At 39.8% G+C, this 23,918-nt stretch overlaps 1 protein-coding gene across 1 annotated transcript; it reads right to left on the bottom strand.

The window, feature by feature from the left end:
• igfn1.1 (immunoglobulin like and fibronectin type III domain containing 1, tandem duplicate 1) lies at positions 1-22,060 on the bottom strand (the record flags this gene model as incomplete). Its single annotated transcript, XM_084173000.1, has 22 exons — positions 1-5; positions 170-496; positions 903-1,199; positions 1,309-1,501; positions 1,643-1,728; positions 1,894-2,202; positions 2,305-2,433; positions 2,580-2,759; positions 2,962-3,258; positions 3,801-4,094; positions 4,205-4,346; positions 4,594-4,718; positions 12,157-12,735; positions 12,898-13,170; positions 13,445-13,613; positions 15,613-15,726; positions 15,880-16,057; positions 16,396-16,486; positions 16,638-16,737; positions 17,218-17,357; positions 18,535-18,654; positions 22,009-22,060. The coding sequence occupies 22 exons, from the start codon at positions 22,058-22,060 to the stop codon at positions 1-3; spliced, it is 4,200 nt and encodes a 1,399-aa protein (XP_084029126.1).
• Positions 22,061-23,918: the final 1,858 nt, after the last annotated feature.

Genomic DNA, 23,918 nt, shown 5'->3' with positions numbered 1-23,918 from the left:
CTAATCTGAAAAACAAGAACACAAAATGGGATTATAAGTAAATCACACTGTTTTGAAATGTATTGGTTTCTATTTCAAATTCATTATTGGCTCTCAAAACACTAGAATAAATTAGTTTTGTCTCTGAGATTTACATTTCAATGTAGTACAGCAAAACAGTTGTTTATACCTGAGACAGTGAGCTTAGTGGAGCACTCTGCCCTGCCCAGGGGGTTCTCTGCAATGATTTTGTACTCTCCAGTGTCCTTGGGTCCGACCCTCAGTATGAGCATGGAGCAGACCCCACAGGTGTTGGAGATTAGGTAGTTGGTGTTGGTGTTGAGGCTGATATTATTGCGGTACCATGTGACATGGGGCGTTGGGTCCCCTCTCACGGCGCAGCTCATGTAGCACTCATAACCTTGTGGAGCGTTGTGCATTTTCAACGGGACAAGGAACTTGGGAGGACGCTCTAGGTTGCAGGTCTTAGACTCCGGCATGTCCAGCACAAACCTTTCTGAAAACACAAACACAGAGGCAACACATACCTTGTTAAAGATTACAGTAGTTATTACACACATCCAAATTTGGCAAATGGGGTGGACAGAAATGAAAGGATAGCTGTAGAAAGTATAAATGTCCGCTCACCGTTTGCTGATATATATTTTTTTTTATATTTGATAAAGCTTTAGCATGATACAATAAAGTTCAAAGCGTTATTAAAGATCCCTTCTGGGAGCAGCAAACCATGAATGGACACTTCCCTTCATCTAATGACTAGCCGGGGAGACTTTGGACCAGTCAGTGCCCAAGCTCTCAGTTTTTGGAATTACCAACAAGTGACCCATAAAATTGCTAGCCTTTTTGATGCATTTCAAAGCACGTGGACTATGCAAAGAGTGACCCAAACAGCTTTTACAAACCTCTTTTGCCTGTGATTTCCCACTTTGGTGATTCAGAGGGTTGAGAAGAGCCCATGTCATTCTTGGCGTAGACACGAAACTGGTACTCTCTGCCAGGCATGATGTTACAGGCTGTGAACTTGTTGTTAAAGATGTGATCTGCCACTGTGTGCCACGTTCTCTTGCTCGAGTCGCGTTTAGACACCATGTAGTGCAGCCTGTCGTCCCTCTTCTCATCAGGAGATGGCGTCCAGGAGACGGTCACGGTTCCCGGTACGTTCTCATCTACCTCCACAGGACCTGGAGGTTTGGGCTCGTCTAGATCGGACCACAAATAATTGTGTGATGAATGATTAACACTGGACCTCAACTGCTTTTAACTTGGTTATTTACAGAACCGCAGTCAGCCATGCCATCAGCATCTCACCTGTAACTCTGATCTCAATGCTGAATGTCTCCTGGCCAACGATATTCTTGACCATAATGGTGTAGATTCCTGTATCTGAGCGCTCTGAAGAAGGAATCAAAAGTTGGGATGCCCCTTCAGCATTACTGATGGTAACCCGTTTGGACACAGGCATGCCGTCCTTCAGCCAAGTGACATCTGGCCAAGGGGAGGCCTGTGAAGAATATCAGAATACAATCACTACATCTACATAAGAGTGTTATCCAACCGGTAGTGTGAAGAATTCATTTGGGTTCTTTCCATGTGTATGAAAGTGGATATTTTTTTAGACTTGGAAATAAAACACACTTTTTACCTCAAAGTTCATGTTGAATCGTGCAGAATTCCCTGCTTGCACCACCATGAAACTCTTGACTTTTTGATCAGTGAATCTTGGCCTGACTGGATGACGCAAAAGCATAAGAACAACATTCATTTTTTTTTTGTCTATACAGTCAAAGTTGGGGGTGGGGTGGGGTGGGGTGGGGGGGGGGGGGTGCTTGCAATCAAGCTATGTCATCTCAATATGTTGATGCCAATAGGGATGTTTGAAATTCAAGGTCTTACCAGGAGGGGGCATTGCCAGGATGTAGTTGTCCAGCTCTTGCGGCTTGCCTTCTCCCCCGTCATTGGTGGCGATCACTCTCACCCAGTACATGGCCATTGACTTCATGCCTTTCACTGTGAAGGAGGTCATGGTGATGGGGTTATTGTTACAGCGGTCCCACTCTGGGCTTTCTGCTGGTCTGATCTCCACAAAGTATCCCTTGGCTTCATCCTCAACCCCCTCTTCCTCCCTTGGTTTAGTCCAACCCAGGGACAAGGTGGTGTAGGTGGAGTCCGTCACCTTCAGGTCAAGGACTTTACCGGGGGGCTCTGAAATGATACACATCAGTGACATATTAATAGGTCTCTTAAAACTATGGATTAATTTGAAAGAATTTCTATGTACACAAATTACCATTGAGTATGACCTACTTTTGGGATCCCTGGCAAACACAAACTCAGAAGGAGTGCCAAATTCACCAGCTCCAGAGTTGTTGATAGCTGCCACACGGAACTCGTATTCCACGCCCTCTATCACATCTTTCACACCAAACGCCTTCTCTGTGGTACAAGCAAACATATAAAACAATAGCGCAAGTTATGGGTTAAACCGCTATACTTCATGTATGGAATAACCGTGTTTCATAGTATTTGGAGATGAACAAGAAAATAACAATAAATTAAAACCGAAGTTGTAATGGTGAAACCTTTTATTTTATCATCTGCAGGATTGACAGGGCTCCATAGGTTGCTTCCCTTCTTGCGTTTCTCCATGTTATATCCCAGAATGTTGGTTCCTCCAGTGTTGGAAGGGGGAGACCAAGCCAGGTTGATGCAGTCTTTGAAGGCACTGATCACTTTGGGTGCAGAAGGGGGTCCAGGGTATGCTAAGTACAGAAATATGGTTTAGCGACAACTGTCTTCTGGTTCTGTATTAATATATATATATACACAAAATGAATCACTTCATTTCAGCATTTGAAAATGTGGTATTGGTATTCCATACTAGACAATGCACATTGAGATTTCCAAAATAACAAATAGTATCCTGAATCACGCTAAATTGACCTCACTGATTTATGCACTCACCTTTTGTGCCAGCCTGGACATCCTCTGTCTCCATCAACTCACTGGTTCCCATCTCAGTGTCGGCCCTGATTTTGTAACAGTACCTCCTGCCATGGTCCACATCAGTGTCCTTGTAGTGGGCCTCTGGACCAATTGGACCCAGCTTCTTCCAGGTGTTGCGGCCTATCTGTTGACGTTCCAGGATGTAGTTTTGTATCTTACAGCCACCATCATCCTTCGGGGGCCTCCACTTGACCTCGATGGCATTTTGAGAGGCTTCAATAATCTCCAGAGGTCCCATGGGAGGGGTGGGCTTGTCTGTCAAGAAACAGATGCAGCTTTTACTCTCTGTTGTATTTCTCTTAGCATCATACAATGTCTTCCTGAAGTTAATTAGACAGTGCAATATTTGGGTAATTAAGCCCTTTAACTACTAACCCAGAGTCAGATGAACTCATGCATACCATTTGTATGTCTCTGCGTGCAGTATGAAGTTAGAGTTAGATTTTGAGAGCCAATGCTAACTAGCTTTAACGCAATGACTGGAAGTCTACGGGAACAGCTAACATGGTACCGCCAACTTCCTTCCTACTGGTCGAAGAGAAATACAAATAGTATACATGAGCTCTTCTAACTCTGGGGAAGTAGATAAAGGGCTTCATCTCGCACTATCCCTTTCATTAATCACTTAAATAGTGTAATTATTTTATTTCTTATTATATTGTATTATATAATATATTGCACTGTATTCTAAATACATAGCTTGATAAATAGAATTAGCCCAAGTGACTTGTAACATCCAGGTATTCACACCAAATACAAAATAAGTTATTGTTTGGACCCAGAGAGAATAAACATACCAGTTACAATGATCTTCGCAAAGGCCTCAACAGTTCCAAACTCATTTTTGAGTTTGAACTTGATTTCCCCGGTGTCTTTGCGTTGTAACTTGTTAAGAGTCAGTTGACTATAACCCTCTGCATGCTCTATCTTGATGTTTGTGTCATCTGAGAGCTCCTCCCCCTCATGGTACCATTGGATCTTCATTGGATCCCGACCCACAAATGGTATCTTGAAACTGACTCTTTGACCTTTTTTAATAACGATTGGAACAGCAAACTTTTTCAATTCCTCTGGGTCGAATCTAGGTGGATCTACAAAGAAAGGTACAATAATATAATGAGTGAATTTAAGAATGTTATAAAATATAATTAATGTGGTGCTGAGATTAGATCTAAGATAAAAATGTTAAATAGATTTAGACCTTCAACAACAATCATGGCCTCTGTTTTACGCCCATCTGCCTCAAATTTGTATTTTCCAGCATAGTCCTCTGAGATTTTGCTGATTTTCAGGAATTGGAAGAATCCATCTTTAGACATGGTAAGAACATCATCGGGTTCAATCTGAACAGGAAAACACAATGTTTAGATTGATATATCTCTTCAGTCTTGTCTGCATCTGCAATAGCCATTAAAACAACTAAATTTTTGCTCAAAACACATCAACACTAAACGCAAAATAAGGACTAAACTATAACTATAATAATAATAATAATAATAATAATAACTTATTCGTGTTTTTCTATGGCCATCATAAAAATATGTATTGAAGTGTTGATTGGCTAAATTATACTGCAATGTAGATGCTCACCTGCTCTCCATCCAGGTACCATACCCCATCAACATTTTCTTTGCTCAGCTTACAGAAAAGTTCAGCTTGGTCTCCCACAATGGCGGTGACGTCGGAAAGCCCAAGGGTGAAGTGAACGCCAGGGTCTGGAGGATTTACCAGATTTACAGTTAGTGTCAGTGCTTCAATTGCAGCTCACCCTTATGTAATTACAGTGCCTTGCAAAAGTATTCATCCCCTTTGGCGTTTTTTCTTATTTTGTGGCATTATAACCTGTAATTTAAATGGATTTTTATTTGGATTTCATATAATGGACATACATAAAATAGTCCAAATTGGTGAAGTGAAATGGGTTACAAAAAATTCTAAAAAATAAATAACAGAAAAGTGGTGCGTGCATATGTATTCACCCACTTTGCTACAAAGTCCCTAAATAAGATCTGGTGCAACCAATTACCTTCAGAAGTCACATAATTAGTTAAATAAAGTCCACCTGTGTGCAATCTAAGTGTCACATGATCTCAGTATATATACACCTGTTCTGAAAGGCCCCAGAGTCTGCAACACCACTAAGCAAGCGGCACCATGAAGACCAAGGAGCTCTCCAAACAGGTCAGGGACAAAGTTGTGGAGAAGTACAGATCAGGGTTGGGTTATAAACGGAGCATCATTAAATCCATTATAAAAAAATTGAAAGAATTTGGCACCACAACAAACCAGCCAAGAGAGGGCCGCCCACCAACAAAGAGACCAAAGATAACCCTGAAGGAGTTGCAAATCTCCACAGCAGAGATTGGAGTATCTGTCCATAGGACCACTTTAAGCCGTACACTCCACAGAGCTGGGCTTTACGGAAGAGTGGCCAGAAAAAAAGCCATTGCTTAAAGAAATAAATAAGCAAACACGTTTGGTGTTCGCCAAAAGGCATGTGCGAGACTGCCCAAACATATGGAAGAAGGTGCTCTGGTCAGATGAGACTAAAATTGAGCTTTTTGGCCAACAAGGAAAATGCTATGTCTGGCGCAAACCCAACACCTCTCATCACCCCGAGAACACCATCCCCACAGTGAAGCATAGTGGTGGCAGCATCATGCTGTGGGGATGTTTTTCATCGGCAGGGACTGGGAAATTGGTCAGAATTGAAGGAATGATGGATGGCGCTAAATACATGTAAATTCTTGAGGGAAACCTGTTTCAGTATTCCAGAGATTTGAGACCGGGACAGAGGTTCACCTTCCAGCAGGACAATGACCCTAAGCATACTGCTAAAACAACACTTGAGTGGTTTAAGGGAAAACATTTAAAAGTATTGGAATGGCCTAGTCAAAGCCCAGACCTCAATCCAATTGAGAATCTGTGGTATGACTTAAAGATTGCTGTACACCAGCGGAACCCATCCAACTTGAAGGAGCTGGAGCAGTTTTGCCTTGAAGAATGGGCAAAAATCCCAGTGGCTAGATGTGCCAAGCTTATAGAGACATACTCTAAGAGACTTGCAGCTGTAATTGCTGCAAAAGGTGGCTCTGCAAACTATTGACTTTGGGGGGGTGAATAGTTATCCACGCTCAAGTTTTCATTTTTTTTGTCTTGTTTCTTATATATTCAAAATATTTTGCATCTTCAAAGTGGTTGTGTAAATCAAATGATACAAACCCCCCAAAAATCTATTTTAATTCCAGGTTGTAAGGCAACAAAATAGGAAAAATGCCAAAGGGGGTGAATACTTTCGCAAGCCAATGTACCTGTTAGGGTGAGTGTTGGAATTCGTATTAAGTAAAATAATTGCAATCTTTCTTTGTTATACAGTTCATGCATTTATGTATGCATGGCATACAATATAATGTCATCTTAGTGTACTGACTTACCTAAGCTCCGAGTTCTCAGAATCCTAAATTATTTAAGAGGTGTGATGGACTAAAAACAGATGGCGTTGAACTCCAGTGTGGATGAAGATCGCGAAATGTCATTTCTTCAATTTTGATTGTTTAAGCAAATTATTGAAGATTTCATTTTTCCATGTTATTTCAGGAATTTGTTGATATGTTTATTTTTTTATTTTTTTTCTGTTATATTCTCTTTCTGTTAGCCTGGGTATGGCATGAGTTCATGGTGTTATTCTTCACTCTTCGCCTTCATTCTGGTTTGCCATAGGTCTTCGGTCAAGGTGATCATTGACAAGAGATATTCATATCTTCAGAGTACTGTGTGAATAAATGTAGCCATTCATTCTTGGCTATGCCAATGGTTGTGTGTAAGATGTAAGAGGTGCAGTTTTTTTATGTCACTTTCTAAAACATGAGGTTTTATCTTCCAGGCAAGAAGTCTTCATATATCCTTATTTCTCTTTCTAAAGCTTGAGCTCTTCTTATTTAAGTGATAATGCCCGTGAAGCCGTTGTTTGGAGGATATATTGGCGCGGGTGTTTTTAGGCCTGAGATGAAGTCGAGGGCATTATCACTTTAATACAACGGGTTACCAACATATTCAAATAATGATTGACATATTTTCTTCTTATATTTTCACATCACCTTCCAAACCATCACATCCATTCTTATGTATCACACTTCAATCTTCGTATGGTTTCATGAGTTGCTGACATTTCATGTTTTTTCTTCTTCCTGAAATATGGTTTGAGTCTTCTGTGTTCTTCTGACGTGGTTATATTTTAGTAATGAACCCACATTTTGGAGACTTCGCAACAGTTAATTTAGTACTAGGTTACACAGGCAAGAATGTTTGTTAAGACAAACAAACTACGAACACCGATGCTTTTTAAACACACTGTAGCACACACAAAACACAATTTGCAAACACTAAGGCGGCGACATGGATGCAATTTTGTCATCCATTATTGATATGCCCTGCTAGAAATGACTTGTAAACTACATGGTTTAATAAAATTAAAAAGTTCCTCCCAAACCTATCAATTATAAAACATCTAGAATACATGTAAATGTGCTGTATGATAGTCTATGTGAAGTATGGATTGTTAACCATTGTTAAAGCCACCCTTATTCAAGAACACCATCATCCCAAAGGGTCAGGGAACTAATAACTAAGGATTAAAACCCAGCATTATTCTGAATGATCACACGTGTGTTCTGTAAGCCCAGCCTCAAATAGGAAAAGTCATTTGTTTTATCAAATGACTTTGATCCTTCAACGGTGCCTCCCATGCAGTAGTCAATGCAGTTTCCATGATCTTACCAATGACCGTCTCCTGAAGTATTGGGCTTGGCCTTGTGCGGCCTGTGCGCTTGCCACACTTAGCAGCTTCTGCTGGCTCGTCGGCCTCATCGCCACTTGAAGCCTCATCGCCACTTGCAGCCTCACCATTGTCGGCAGATGCACCGCTGCTTGCTAGCCCGGCGCCACCAGCACCACCTCCGCTCTTTGACTTTCTTTTTTTGCCTTTTGCATCTGTGGCTGTGCCTTTACTATTTGTCTTTCCTATTGATGATTATCATAGTCACTGTCAATCACTCTGATTATTTGTCGATTATCGTTGAGTAAGGCGTTGTAGAGAACAGCAATGGTAACAGTAATAACAAAAACAACATCCACGATAACAAAAGCAACAATAATAACAATAACAATTGCACAACAACAATAACTTTAACAAGGAAGGGGTGGTGAAGAATTTGTTTCCAATTACTTACCCAATACATTGTGATGTGATATGAAGGAGTTCCAGAAACTGACAAGCCTTTTGTATCCATAACTACTCTGGTTAGTAGCTGGATGTAATTAACATTTTCCTCAAAAGAAAAAACATTGATGAAATATGAAGACAATATCCTTTTACGTAAAACTTGTTTTTGTTGTACTTGAATAAGTAACCTGGCAAATTCCTTCACCAATCTCTGTAATGACAAGAGAGCCCCTTTTTCAAAAGCAAACATTCACAAATGGGTCAACACAAGGCACAAATAACATACAGATGAAACATGGAAGCACACACCCGTGGCATATAAAACACAAATATTATGTCATATTTGTCTTTCAAAGAGTGAACAGTTATTATGTACATGCTATGTACATTTTGCATTTTATATAAAGATTAATAAGAGGTATGTTAAACTGTGCATGTTATTATTTGTTAAATTTAGAAGGATGTTAATACTCAAAAGAAAAAAATATAACACCACCAGCTAAGGACTTTCAGAGAAAGGTACTGCTTGAGCTCAACTTGGTTCGGAATTCAATCTTTCCTCATTAAGTATTTATCTGCGGTTCAGACACAAAGTGAAGGGTGCTTCTGCTAGGGACACTAATTGTTTGTTTGGACATTATTTAGACATGGTGGTGACCTGCAATGTGTATGAATTTTACAAACTGCTTCATCAAGTTTATCGCTATATTGTGTAGAACTGTCCAAACAAATAGGCCTATGAATTTATGTATTTCAAATTATGACTATTAGTACATCATAATGTGGCAGATGTTATGTTTAACTACAGTGCCACAGTTTTGGTCAATTATTTCTGACTACATATGAAATCATATGGGACCTATTTTGAATGACATTTTATATATAATGTACAGTGAGGGAAAAAAGTATTTGATCCCCTGCTGATTTTGTACGTTTGCCCACTGACAAATAAATAAAATCTATAATTTTAATGGTAGGTTTATTTGAACAGTGAGAGACAGAATAACAACAAAAAAATCCAGAAAAACGCATGTTAAAAATGTTATAAATTAATTTGCATTTTAATGAGGGAAATAAGTATTTGACCCCCTCTCAATCAGAAAGATTTCTGGCTCCCAGGTGTCTTTTATACAGGTAACGAGCTGAGATTAGGAGCACACTCTTAAAGGGAGTGCTCCTAATCTCAGCTTGTTACCTGTATAAAAGACACCTGTCCACAGAAGCAATCAATCAATCAATCAGATTCCAAACTCTCCACCATGGCCAAGACCAAAGAGCACTCCAAGGATGTCAGGGACAAGATTGTAGACCTACACAAGGCTGGAATGGGCTACAAGACCATCGCCAAGCAGCTTGGTGAGAAGGTGACAACAGTTTGATGCGATTATTCGCAAATTGAAGAAACACAAAAGAACTATCAATCTCCCTCGGAATCAGCCCAGAACTACACGGGAAGATCTTGTCAATGATCTCAAGGCAGCTGGGACCATAGTCACCAAGAAAACAATTGGTAACACACTACGCTGTGAAGGACTGAAATCCTGCAGCGCCCGCAAGGTCCCCCTGCTCAAGAAAGCACATATACAGGCCCGTCTGAAGTTTGGCAATGAACATCTGAATGATTCAGAGGATAACTGGGTGAAAGTGTTATGGTCAAATCGAGCTCTTTGGCATCAACTCAACTCGCCGTGTTTGGAGGAGGAGGAATACTGCCTATGACCCCAAGAACACCATCCCCATCGTCAAACATGGAGGTGGAAACATTATGCTTTGGGGGTATTTTTCTGCTAAGGGGACTTCACCGCATCAAAGGGACGATGGACGGGGCCATGTACCGTCAAATCTTGGGTGAGAACCTCCTTCCCTCAGCCAGGGCATTGAAAATGGGTCATGGATGGGTATTCCAGCATGACAATGACCCAAAACACACGGCCAAGGCAACAAAGGAGTGGCTCAAGAAGAAGCACATTAAGGTCCTGGAGTGGCTTAGCCAGTCTCCAGACCTTAATCCCATAGAAAATCTGTGGAGGGAGCTGAAGGTTCGAGTTGGCAAACGTCAGCCTCGAAACCTTAATGACTTGGAGAAGATCTGCAAAAAGGAGTGGGACAAAATCCCTCCTGAGATGTGTGCAACCCTGGTAGCCAACTACAAGAAACGTCTGACCTCTGTCAGAGGGTTTTGCCACCAAGTACTAAGTCATGTTTTGCAGAGGGGTCAAATACTTATTTCCCTCATTAAAATGCAAATCAATTTATAACATTTTTGACATGCGTTTTTCTGGATTTTTTCGTTGTTATTCTGTCTCTCACTGTTCAAATAAACCTACCATTAAAATTATAGACTGATCATGTCTTTGTCAGTGGGCAAACGTACAAAATCAGCAGGGGATCAAATACTTTTTTTCCTCACTGTATGTACTGTATATCAACTTCAATAACAAACACATCATACATTTGATGGTTAATATTAATCCTGAATTTCAGTGTAAGTATTAAGCTTTCTTTGCGTAAACAAAGATGTCCTTTATTTATCAGGCCGGCGTGCCAAAGTCATTTCCGACAAATGACTGATATTGAACCAACCTGTTTCCATGCATGTTCATCAAATGCAACCTTCACAAAATCTTACCAACAATCTCTTCCTTGAGCAGTGGGCCTTGCCTTGTGCGTTTACCACGTTTCCCCGGTTGCTCACTTGAAGCTTCCTCATCATCATCTATTGGTGATCATCAATTTCAAGATGAAGTCAAACAATTTCAATTGTATGTATTGACCTTGTGAATTTTTGTATTTGCTTTAAAGGCAAAATCATTTTTAATGAAGTTGGTTGGCTAATACATTAATATGATACAATCAGACCATTTTCCATGTACTGATGTTGATTAATAATAATTTCAACTACAATATGCCAAAATGTGCAAGCTAATCACCTAATTAGATTTAGCATCTCCTTTGACAATAATATATGTCAGTTGTTACATACATGGATGTAGTTTCTTACTGTAATTGGATGCTATTGTCTTGGCTGATAAGGTTTTATAATGTTTTATAAGCAGTATAATAACAAATACAATTGCAACCACAATTATGGTAACAAAAATAGCAATAGCATGATTACGAAAGTAACAATGAACAATGTACATTATTAACAATAACAGTATGGGACGAAAATCTGAAAATAAAGCTGGGGTGCCAAAGCGATAACGAAAAAACATAATGATATAATGGACACACACAAAAACAAGTATCTCAGTTGATTTGTACGTTAGTTGACTTGTCAGGGGTGTGTGTCCTGTACTTATTTGTGTATGTTAATGTAAGTACTTCTTAAAGGGATACTTTGGGATTTTGGCAATATCTACTTCCCCAGAGTTAGATGAACTCTTAGATACCATTTTTATGTCTCTGCATGCAGTTTGAAGGAAGTTGCTAACTAGTGCTAGCGCAATTGATAACTAGCATTAGCATAATGACTGGAAGTCATTGTGCTAACGCTAGTTAGCACAGGCTCGCAAAACTACCTCTAACTTCCTTCATACTGGGCACAGAGACATGAAATGGTATCCACAATTCATCTGACTCTGGTAAAGTAGATGAAGGGCATAATAGCCAACATCCCAAAGTATTCCTTTAAGTAGTGTTTTTAAAAGATACCTTACCAAAATTCATCCTCTAGTGTGACTTCAATTACAATCAGGTGTTAATGACCTTCAGACAGTCATCCTAGTCATAGAAATATGACATTTAGGTGAACTATACTTAGTATAGTGGATATACTCTATGGGCCAGTTTCCCAGAACTAAAAAGCATGCTCAATGGAGAATCTCCATTGAAAGTGCTTTTTAGTCTTAATCTGTGTCCGGGATACCGGCCCCGATGTCTTCCATTTAAACTATTTCTAAATCTTATCAATGGAAGAAATAGTTTCTTACCTATGACCGTGTCTGGAACAAGTTGATTGCTTCTCACACGCTTTGTTTTTGTGGCCTCATCTTCCTCATCAGACTCATCTGTGCTTACTACTATGTCTTCATCTGCCGATCCATCTGCAGCGTCTCCCTCAGCCCCACCACCTGCAGCGCCACCAGCTGCAGCCCCACCAGCTGCAGCCCCACCAGCTGCAGCCCCACCACCTGCAGCCCCATCACCTGCAGCCCCATCACCTGAGGCTTTCCCTGAGGCTTTCCTGTTTGCCTTTGCCTTCTCCTTAGCAGCTTTCAATTTAGCAGCTTTTTTCTCTGCCTTAGCCTTAGCCTTAGCTTCCGCAGCCCTAGCAGCCTCTCTGGCGGCTTTGGCGGCTGCATCAGCGGCCTCTTTCGCGACCCGGGCGGCTTCGTCAGTGACACCTCTCTCAGCAGCCTTTATCTTTGCTTCCGCCATCCTCTCTTCCATGTCTTTCTTGTGTTTTTCCGCCTGCTCCTTTGCTATTTCCTCCAGATCCAAATCACTTCCTCCAGCCTGGGTTGTTTTGCGAGCTATCTTCTTGCCTTTATTCGCAGGGTTCTTGTCAACTAAATCAGAGAATTTGAGAGCTATTTAATATAGTGGTAAGACAATGGTAGCCAGTGATGGGTGTGTGTGTGATTCACCGTTCATTTATATGGTTTATGAATACAATTGATAGGCTGAAATATTGTTCAAAAACATTCCATGAGAAAATGAAATAACCTCACCTTCCACCACAAGCCAGGCATTACAGGAATGGATACCTGCCACAGCTGCGTAGATACCAGCGTCCAAAGGCTGACAATCCTTCACTAACAACTTGTGGATGAGCTTGTCTTCAGACACTGTGATTTCAAATTTTTCATTATTTTCTATCGGGGCACTCTTGCCCATCCAGTTAATCTCAGCCATAGGAGCCGTTAAGACACACTGGAAGAGGGCATCTTCTCGTTCTTCTGCCTTCACCTCCTGAATTTTGACGGCGAAATTCACAGGTGGAACTGGTGGATGGATAGAGAATAATAGGGGATAATGCATAACAAGCCCATCCAGTTCACACGATAAAATTGTCATGGTTCTCAAACACACACCTTTTACAAATACTGCAGTTATAGTCCTTGAATGCTGTAATTCCCCAAAAATTAATATTATGATGTATTTGCTCTTGTTTTACTTTAATTCCACATAGTATTATCAACTATTTTGTAATAATCGTATTATTATAGCATTCTTTCTAGTCTCTATTTAGACTGCCATTTTTATATTTATACTCACTTTTGAAATCAGTGGAGAAGACATTAACTCCCTCTACATCCACTGAGTAGAGACCAGCATCTGCCGGGTCTAGATTTTTGATCGTGAAAACAAACTTTTTGCCAACTCGTTTCAGTTGGTGCTTCATTTCTTCTTCCATCTCAACAGTGTAAGGAACCATAACACCATCCTGCAGAGTATTGTTTTTGTAAACATTTAAATCGTTTTGATCTACTTCCCGAGAGTCAGATGAACTCGTAGATACCGGTTTTATGTCTCTGCGTCCAGTATGAAGGAAGTTGGAGGTAGTTTTGTGAGCCAATGCTAACTAGCATTAGCACAATGACAGGAAGTCTACAGCTGTTCCCATAGACTTCCTGTCATTGCGCTAACTCTACTTAGCATTTGCGCAGACTTTTGTTGGCAACTTCCTTTAAACTGCACAGAGACACATAAAAATAGTATCCACAAGTTCATCTGATTTTGGGGATGTAGATATAGTGCATTCGGAAAGTATTCAGACCCCTTGACTTTTTCCACATTTTGTTACATTACAGCCATATTCTAAAATGGATTAAATATATTTTTTCTTCTCATCAATCTACACACAATACCCCATAACGCCAAAGCAAAAACTGGTTTTTAGACATTTTTGCAAATGTATAAATAAAAAATAATCAGACCCTTTGCTATGAGACTCCAAATTGAGTCTCGGTGCATCCTGTTTCCACTGATCATCCTTGAGATGTTTTAACAACTTGATTGGAGTCCACCTGTGGTAAATTCAATTGATTGGACATGATTTGGAATGGCACACACCTGTCTATATAAGGTCCCACATTTGACAGTGCATGTCAGAGCAAAAACCAAGCCATGAGGTCAAAGGAATTGTCCGTAGAGCTCTGAGATAGGATTGTGTCGAGGCACAGATCTGCAGCATTGAAGGTCCCCAAGAACACGGTGGCCTCCATCATTCTTGAATGGAAGAAGTTTGGAACCACCAAGAAGACTCTTCCTTGAGCTGGCTGCCCGGCCATACTGAGCAATCGGGGGAGAAGGGCCTTGGTCAGGGAGGTGACCAAGAACCCGATGGTCACTCTGACAGAGCTCCAGAGTTCCTCTGTGGAGATGGGAGAACCTTCCAAAAGGACAACCATCTCTGCAGCACTCCACCAATCAGGCCTTTATGGTAGAGTGGCCAGACGGAAGCCACTCCTCAGTAAAAGACACATGACAGCCTGCTTTGTTTGCCAAAAGGCACCTAAAGGACTCTCAAACCAAGATTGAACTCTTTGGCCTGAATGCCAAGCGTCACGTCTGGAGGAAACCTGGCATCATCCCTACTGTGAAACATGGTGGTGGCAGCATCTTGCTGTGGGGATGTTTTTCAGCGGCAGGGACTGGGAGACTAGTCAGGATCGAGTGAAAGATGAACAGAGCTGCTCCAGAGAGCTCAGGACCCCTTACTGGGGCGAAAGGTTCACCTTCCAACAGGACAATGGCCCTAGGCAAACAGCCAAGACAATGCAGGAGTGGCTTCGGGACAAGTCTCTGAATGTCCTTGAGTGACCCAGCCAGAGGCCGGACTTGAACCCGATCTCTGGAGAGACCTGAAAATAGCTGTGCAGCTACGCTCCCCATCCAACCTGACAGAGCTTGAGAGGATCTGCAGAGAAGAATGGGAGAAACTCCCCAAATACAGGTGTACCAAGCTTGTAGTGTCATACCCAAGAAAACTTGAGGCTGTAATTGCTGCCAAATGAGCTTCAAGAAAGTACTGAGTAAAGGGTCTGAATACCTATGTAAATGTGATATTTCAGTTTTTTATTTTTAATAAATGTGCAATAATTTCTAAAAACCTGTTTTTGCTTTGTCATTATGGGGTATTGTGTGTAGATTGATGAGGGAGGAATAAACTATTGAATCCATTTTAGAATAAGGCTGTAACGTAACAAATTTGGAAAATGTCAAGGGGTCTGAATACTTTCTGAATGTAAACATCCCAAACTATTCCTTTAAACAAGCAACATTCGTAGTGTGGAATCATGCTTCAACTAAGATCAAAGTGTTAAAGATAACACTTGTTTTAACAATGCACCTTTGTGGCCAATCACCTGATAGTTGGCACCTGGAGGAGAAACTTAAATAAACAGGAGAGGTATTGAACAGTTTTGTATGAGCTTTCATACCTTGTAGAGGAAAATCCTGCTGCTGGGATCCTTAAGATCCATGTCAATTTCAAATGTTGCATTTTCATCAGCATTGACTTCGATGTGTTTGAGCGAACTGATTTGTTTAATAAACTGAAACAGACAAATATAAAGGTATAGTAAAATGACTGAGGAACCATAAGATCTTTTAAAAATCAAACAGGTAACGGACACATTTTACCTTTTTATTTTATTGATATTTTCTTAAAAATAACACCAGCAAAAATATATTCCGTAGTACTATACCTGTGCTTGCTCCTCCTCTCTCTCCCTTTTCATTTCAGCCAGTTTTGTCAGCATCCCACGGAAATTAGTGATGCCATACTCAGCGCAGATGCGCTCATAATCTTTCTTGTTGGCACTCATCAGGATCTCCCAAACTTTCTCTTCAGATTCGAGTGGCTTTTGCTCACGGATTTCTCCACTGCAGATCACACAGGATGATCATTCACCATGCATGCATTCATTTGAATTGCTATTGCAGAGCTGCTGCTTGTATTTAGTCTGCTTTATTAATTCATTGTCCCCTATTATAGAAGTCTTTTCAGCAGTGTTTCCCTTGGTCAATTAGGGCCTGTTTTCCAGACCCGAACCCCTTTCAAACAGAGAGCTTTAACTGATTGTTACCTTATTTTTAGAGGTTTAGGTTGTCTGTATGAAAGGTTTAAGAGATAGGAAACCTGAATTTTAGCCACAAAAAATACCAATTCAAGACTATTTACGCAACCTGTATATAGAGTAGTATGTAATACATTATCTTACCGCTTCTTCAACATTGTTCTAAAAGACGCAGGTTTGGATGCTTCTAGTTCTTCTTTTGACTTGGCTATTTCCTTCGTCTTTTTGAATCCAACTGGAAAGAAAAGTTTCCTAATGTTTATGTCTTGAAGTGTTGATCATTCTTTTTAAATCATTAGAATGCACTTGCTCGTTTGACAAGATAAATATTGCTTAAGAGAGATTTGGATTAGATGTGTTAGAAGTCTATTTTTTATGTGTCATACCTTCAATGACATTCAGCTGGATAGTGCAAACAGCCTTTCCAAACTCATTTGTTGCAAAGCATTTGTAGGTGTCAGCATCTTCTGTACATACTTTGGGGATCTGTAAGCACATTGATCATGTATTTACTGTGTACTTCCCATCAACTGCTATTAAGATCAATAAACCAAATCAATTGGAATATACTTCAAGGGTAATTGTTACTTTTTTGTTTACATATATTTTTTTATTTCAGGAATTTAACCAATCATTATTATAATACATTTTTTCCTAATGTTAAAGGGTTGAAATATAAAGGTTGGAGTAAAAAGGAGGGGACGTGTAGATGTCAAGAGATTGAGCAGCCTTTGATGGAACTGAAGTTGACAATATGTCCCCTTTATTGTTGAGTATAAGCACCAGTTGGTGCTGAGTGGTGATAAATATCCTTACCTCTAGGGTGTGTTCACCAGTTGGTGCTGAATGGTGATAAATATCCTTACCTCTAGGGTGTGTTCACCAGTTGGTGCTGAATGGTGATAAATATCCTTACCTCTAGGGTGTGTTCACCAGTTGGTGCTGAATGGTGATAAATATCCTTACCTCTAGGGTGTGTTCACCAGTCGCCTCGTCATACTTGCTCTGGAACTTCTCCGGGTCGTCTATGTTTCCATTTGCTCGGTTCCATGTCACTTTGGGTGTAGGTTCACCAATCACAATGGCTTTGAACACCCCGAACTTGCCTGATTTGGGTTTAGAGTCATAGAACACATAAATAGTAGCATTTTGTACCATTGTTTTTTTCTTCTGATGTTCAGTATATGTCCATATTTGTGTGTCTAATTAGTCCATCCTTTTGGTGATACAATTTTACATAAGCAACGATTAGTGCGATAGGTAGGACTGTATTTGTTTGATATGTTACTGAATACATTGCATTTTAACCAAATATGATGTGTAACATTTGTTATTCAACTTCCCCCAGTGATGAAAGAGCTAGGCGTTGATTATGGCATATGTTTTAATAAGGAGCTTAACAGACTGCCTCTAGTAAAGGGTGTGTCACCAATCTAAGTGTGTACGTTTTTTTTTTTCTTCCTCAGGTTAAATAAGGATTTGGTATGTGAGTGGGTAGGGCGTAGAAGGTCATCATAATCATAAATAACGTAGAGTCTACATTTCATTTCTGTGTCAAATGAAGTTGATACGAGCCATCTGTAAGGATAGCATTTTGTGGGCTCCACCATACATCACATGCCTTATGACCACTGTCACATGTCATGCTCTGAAGCCTGTGGAACATGCTCCAAATGATATAAATCACTCAACTTGATGTAAAATAAGGCAATCTGGCCTGTCCCTGTCCGTACATGTCCTTATGCTTCTTGTCTTAGTCAGGACATAATATAATATATACAATCTAATTTTATTTGTCAAATGCGCTGAATACAACAGGTGTAGACCTTACAGTGAAATGCTTACTTACAATCCCTTAACCAACAATGCAGTTTTAAGTAAGTATTTCACTGTAAGGTCTGTTTTGGTTGACCCAATTTCTATATGCCATTTAGAAGACACTTTTTATCCAAAGCGCCTTACAGTCATATGTGCATTTTATATATGTTTGACTTATGGGTGGTCCTGGGAATCAAACCCACTCTCCTGGCAATGCAAGTGCCATGCTCTACCAACTGAGCTACGGTGGACCACATGTGTTAATCCCATCAGTACCCCTGCTGCAGTTGGTCACTGTTCCCATTTTGGTTGACCCAATTCCTATGTGCTGCAGCTTGGAATAATATATCTGACTATTTTTTATTTATTTATTTTTTAAAGGCAATAGCAGAACACACAACATTCATTCTAGTATAATAGGAATGTTTGTTAATGCAGAATATTACATGATTAGCTGTTCCTTACCCTCCTGGATAGTCAATGCGATGGGCTTGCGGGTGAAGTCAGGGTGGCTTTTTCCCTCTGGTATTTCATCCACATACTGCGTGATCATAACTCCAGGGACTTTCGATCTGAATTTCTTGCCTGATCACATACAAAAAATACATCATTAGAAAATGGCAAAATTATGATAACATTGTTAGCACTTACTGCTTAAAACACTTGAGATTTACATTTTAATGGATGACCAAATGTAACATACATTATATCTAATGCAATTATAATCACTGTATTATTACATGCATCAATATCATGTAATATTTGACTTTTTACTATGCAAGTGATTGAGGGCCATATTCGGACTCAATATTACTGTAGAAGCAGTTGTAGTACAACTAATAATCCCAAGACAGTCTTTTTAAAGTAATGGCTGATACACCAAAACATGGAACCAAGTAGTAGTATCAGGTCGGAATACTGCCCTAAATCACATGCCACATCTACCAAGAGAATGCACCTACATGCAAAGTTTGCATGTGTTATTTTCATACCAAAAGGAAGCCAACTAAGCAAAAAACATGATATTATCATTATTTTCACTTTAGATCAATGCCTTATTGTTCTGTAAATATTGATGGTAATGTAAGTTCTTCCTTTAAAGCTTAAATCTGTAGTTGGTGAAACTACCATGTCCTGTTTGAGATATTGCAACAACAAATAAGTTACTTCAGACAATGGCACAATGCTGGACGCTCCTCCCGTCCGTTTCATCAACAAAACAATAACAAAGGTGCTGGGGCGAACATTGGCGCTGTTTCCCCTTTTATGGATTTCAGCTTTAATGTGTTATCTCTTCTTTATTATAACAGCTGCAAACTTAGCACTGCTGTAGACTCTTAATCAATCTGACCCCAACTTTTTAAAATTACGTTTGGTCATCCATACTATTTCCATCCATATTTCTATGTTTTACTTGACTACTGTAACTGAACATAAATATAATTCCACAACACTGATGAGTAATCATGAGCAAATAATAGTTTGATGCAGATGTTAATTGTCTGTAAGAACATTTTCTGGATGCCCATAACATAAAACCTAGGTCATGAAGGGCCCAATCTGTTCTCCCACATACTCGACTTGTATTCTCTTGCTCAAGCTACAGTTAGGTTGCAAGACAATATAAGGACCTCATAGCAATCAACCACAATGCCCTTCAGGGACAGTTTGTCAGTATTAATGGATTTGTTTAGAAAACTAAGTGCATCTGTTGTGACGCTGAACGTTTGAGTCACACATGTATACGAATGACACCTTTCATATGATGATGTATAGAGTAGCCTACATGCAACACAGTCATTACTTTCATCCACCATGCTTTGGTACAGTAAAACACCCAGAAAAAAAGATATAAGGTATACTCTCTTAGAAAAAAAGGTGCTATCTAAAACCTTAAAGCGTCCTTCAGCTTTCCCCATAGGAGAACCATTAGAAGAAGCTTTTTGTTTCCATGTAGGGCCCTTTTGGGTTCAATGTAGAACCCTTTTGGGTTCAATGTAGAACCCTTTCCACAGTGGAAACCTTTTTCTAAGATTGTACAAAGAGAAAGACACATTAATGGTAACTCAAGTTGTTGAAGTTTCCTTTTTCTCTTGCATACCTTTTTTGTGGTGGGGCTTTTCCGCAGCACCCTCAGCGCCTTCCACTTTACAAGCAACATGACAGCAAGAGAAAGGAAATAGGACAGGAAACATTAATCCTGACAAAAGCACCAGAGAGAGGCTTGGGAACTTTGACAGGATTATGAATCCACACATACAGTACATAGATACATACAATTAACATTAAACACAAGGACAGGGGAAATATCCAACAAACACAACTTGGAGAGAACAAACCTCCTAAGGTTTCAGAAGATTATTTGTTGGAACAAATGTTTGAAAGAAAGAGTATGGAAGATTAATTGTATATATAAATGAGTAACCATTACACATTTCTGAGTATATCAAATCATGGCGTTAACAGCAATTATATTGTTTCCTAAGTCCTCATGCTGCTTGTCTTAGTCTTAGTTATATATTTTTTTATTCTTTAAAAATATCCTGTTTTTAGCATACAAGGTTATGTTTTCTCTATGACGACGGCCTATTAATACTAACTAAGAACTAATGGTGTTAAATTATACTAAATCTGCTGACCAACTTTGGTGTATCAGATTTCAGATATGCCAGTCCTCATTGGCATCCAATAAGGTCCCATTGAATGTGTTGTGGTTGTCCATAGGGTTGGGCTGTTGGGAATCCTTTTCTGTGCCAGTTACAGTGCATATTAATAGTTGGCTGTAAATTGATTTGGAAAACAGCTGAGGAAGATGAGATATCAGATTATATCTGCTACCAAACAGTTTCTTGTCAGACATCCATCTTTTGAGTCCAGTCTTCCCATTTCAATCTTCCCCACAGTGAAAACTCTTAAAACGCTTCAGTTTACTGGTCAAATATGATCTCAAACGTAATCTTCTGTTTAGATTTGATGACTGAGTAGATATGTTGTCCAGTAGTCAGCACAGGTTTGACCGATTTCTCTTGATGTCAAATCAGTTCTTCAGTTGAGTTTTTCCAGCATAAGTGTGTTGTCTTACAGGTTTGTGATGATTTTTTTGTAAACTACACGTAAATAAAACAATTCACAGCACCTTTCATTCTTCACTCTTCATAATCGCGGTAAACTTCTTAGTTTTCTTTCTTCTGCTGAATCATAGCAATATCTTCATGCCCATTCCCTTTCCAATATCACCCACTGACTGGCTGGTGACATTGCCTTATGATGGCGTTGACAGAGAAGTGTTTGACATGATTGGTTCACTAGAAGTGTTGACATGGTGATTTGACTGCTACCTCACCTTGTAAATTGACTGAAGCAGCTTGTATTTCTTTGTGTGCTGGTCTGGAGAATGCTCCTTTTCTGCAATATCTTCATTCCAAGTATAATTGACACTGTAGTAGGTGTTGTTCATATTTAATCAGAGTGCTCCTGCATGATTCTAGAAGCTCAGATGATTGTGCACAAATATTTGGAGTGAAGGATCTCTTCAACATCCTCTCGATAGCACAAGAGCAGAAGACATTGTTAGGTGATGTTCTTGACGAAGCTTGGCATTTACCTAAATGTCATCTGAAAATATATATCTTCTTATATCTTCTCTTCACTCTGTTGTTTATTGGAAGGTCTAATTGAAACACTTTACATACATCGATTTACTGGCAAACTATCTGTAGAAGACGCTGGAGGACCATGTTGCACACACATTGCAACAATTGTTCTGCCAATACAGCACAACCTAACATTTTAGTGCCTGCAACTGTATCTTGGCAATCAATAATGGGCTATGATTCCTGCCATTTTTGTTATTTCCCCCTTGCATGTGTGTGACTGCATTGGGTGGTTGTCTGTCTTGATTCTAATGATCTGAGGAGAAATCCATCATATTGCACTTACCCTTCTGCCCTTCGGCAGATTGATCTGTCACTTTCGCCTTCATTAACTTCATCTTGGTATCTTTTGGAGCTCTCTTAACTCAGAAGGCTCTGTAACAGACACTCACACAGAGAAAAGGAATGTAAGTTAAAACTGTTAAGTTGAATGGAACGTCACTACCACTGATTTACAGTCGTTGAGATGCCCACTAGGTACGAGACAAAATAAAAAGACACAAGGAGGAAAAAAAAGGGGTTTCAGAAGAGATCATTTACATGAGTGACATTCTCTCCTCTTTGCGCTAATTACCAGCAGGTGCCACTTGGAACTTGGGTTTAGTGTTAGTTTGTACCATGTCTAATCTCATTAAAGGGTTGCGTATCTAAGAAACCCTAAAATTGCTTCATCAGGGTAGTTGTACATTCCAACTCCTCCCAAATGATACAGAAAGAAGCAGCTGCTAGAAACAGGAGGATGAATCTTGATTAAATGGTGTCGTTATTCTACCCAATCAGTAAGAGGCAGCATGCAACATGTCTGTCTATTGGCCTTGTGTCCAACCACTGGATGGATGTCTATCTATCCTAGGAATGTGATGCTGACATGTTTTGATTGAGCCCTGCACTTGTTGAGATCTCTACTAAAACCAAACCATGGGAGGATATTCAGAGGCGGTGGGGTAGCCACAGAGGGACTGAGGGCACTATACACATCAAGGTCTTTGTAGATGGAAAATGGGGAACATAGCTAACGAAGATCTCTGCTGATTACAGATGACTTGTCAATATGATTCTACAGGATTAAGAGTTGATCCTACATTTAGAGAATTCCTTCTAACAGTTTTATGTTGACGATTTAATATTGAATTGTGGTCACACAATACCTGAATCACACAATTTTTCTTAAAGCAATACTATCCTTGCCTGCCTGGTCTTATTTGTATTTTACTTTTTTGTCATTTAGCAGACGCTCTTATCCAGAGCGACTTACAGGAGCAATTAGGGTTAAGTGCCTTGCTCAAGGGCACACCGACAGATTTTTCACCTAGTTGGCTCAGGGATTAGAACCAGCGACCTTTCGGTTACTGGCACAACGCTCTTAACCACTAAGCAACCAGCATATGTTGTTTGGCTTGTCACATGTCCAAGATAAATTAGGATTTTGATTTATAATGTACATCAGGTGTCCTCAGACACAGACTGACAGCACTTTTGGAGACGTATCAGTATCATTGGTCTACACGTGATAGGTAACATAACTCTCTATCCTTCCTTTTTTTGTTGTAGTAGTAAAATTTGACCTAATGGCTGTTCTGCTCATCAAGCCTTAAAATGCTAATTGGTTAGGGGTTGAAGAGGGGGGAGTTATGAAGGGTAAGTTAACTCATATTTTTACATCTCGCCATAGATTCTTAGAAAATACAGTTAAGGAAGAAAACAGTAAGGTGAGTTCTACCGCTTCAGGTCTTATCTAATTATTAATATTTAGGTTTCGTATTTCCGTATCATTGAAGTGATACTTAAGGATAACTTGAGTTAACGTATGAGAAGATAAGTTATTTACGATAAGAACTTAGGTATACAGCATTAAAGCTGAATTACCTTGAAATCATGTAATAACTACATTTTGTTTCTAAACTAGGACTGTATGGTTGCATGCATTGTTTTACCTTATATTCTACTATTATATCTGTACTTTGGATTAGCATTTTACCAGCACTTGCCTGTACTTTGGATTAGCATCTTACCAGCACTTGCCTGTACTTTGGATTAGCATTTTACCAGCACTTGCCTGTACTTTGGATTAGCATTTTACCAGCACTTGCCTGTACTTTGGATTAGCATTTTACCAGCACTTGCCTGTACTTTGGATTAGCATTTTACCAGCACTTGCCTGTACTTTGGATTAGCATCTTACCAGCACTTGCCTGT

Source organism: Coregonus lavaretus (assembly GCF_964263955.1).
Source record: "Coregonus lavaretus genome assembly, chromosome: 12".
NCBI classification, from domain to species: domain Eukaryota; kingdom Metazoa; phylum Chordata; class Actinopteri; order Salmoniformes; family Salmonidae; genus Coregonus; species Coregonus lavaretus.
The sequence above is the reverse complement of the archived record's forward strand: the minus strand, read 5'-3'. Positions and strand labels throughout refer to the sequence as shown.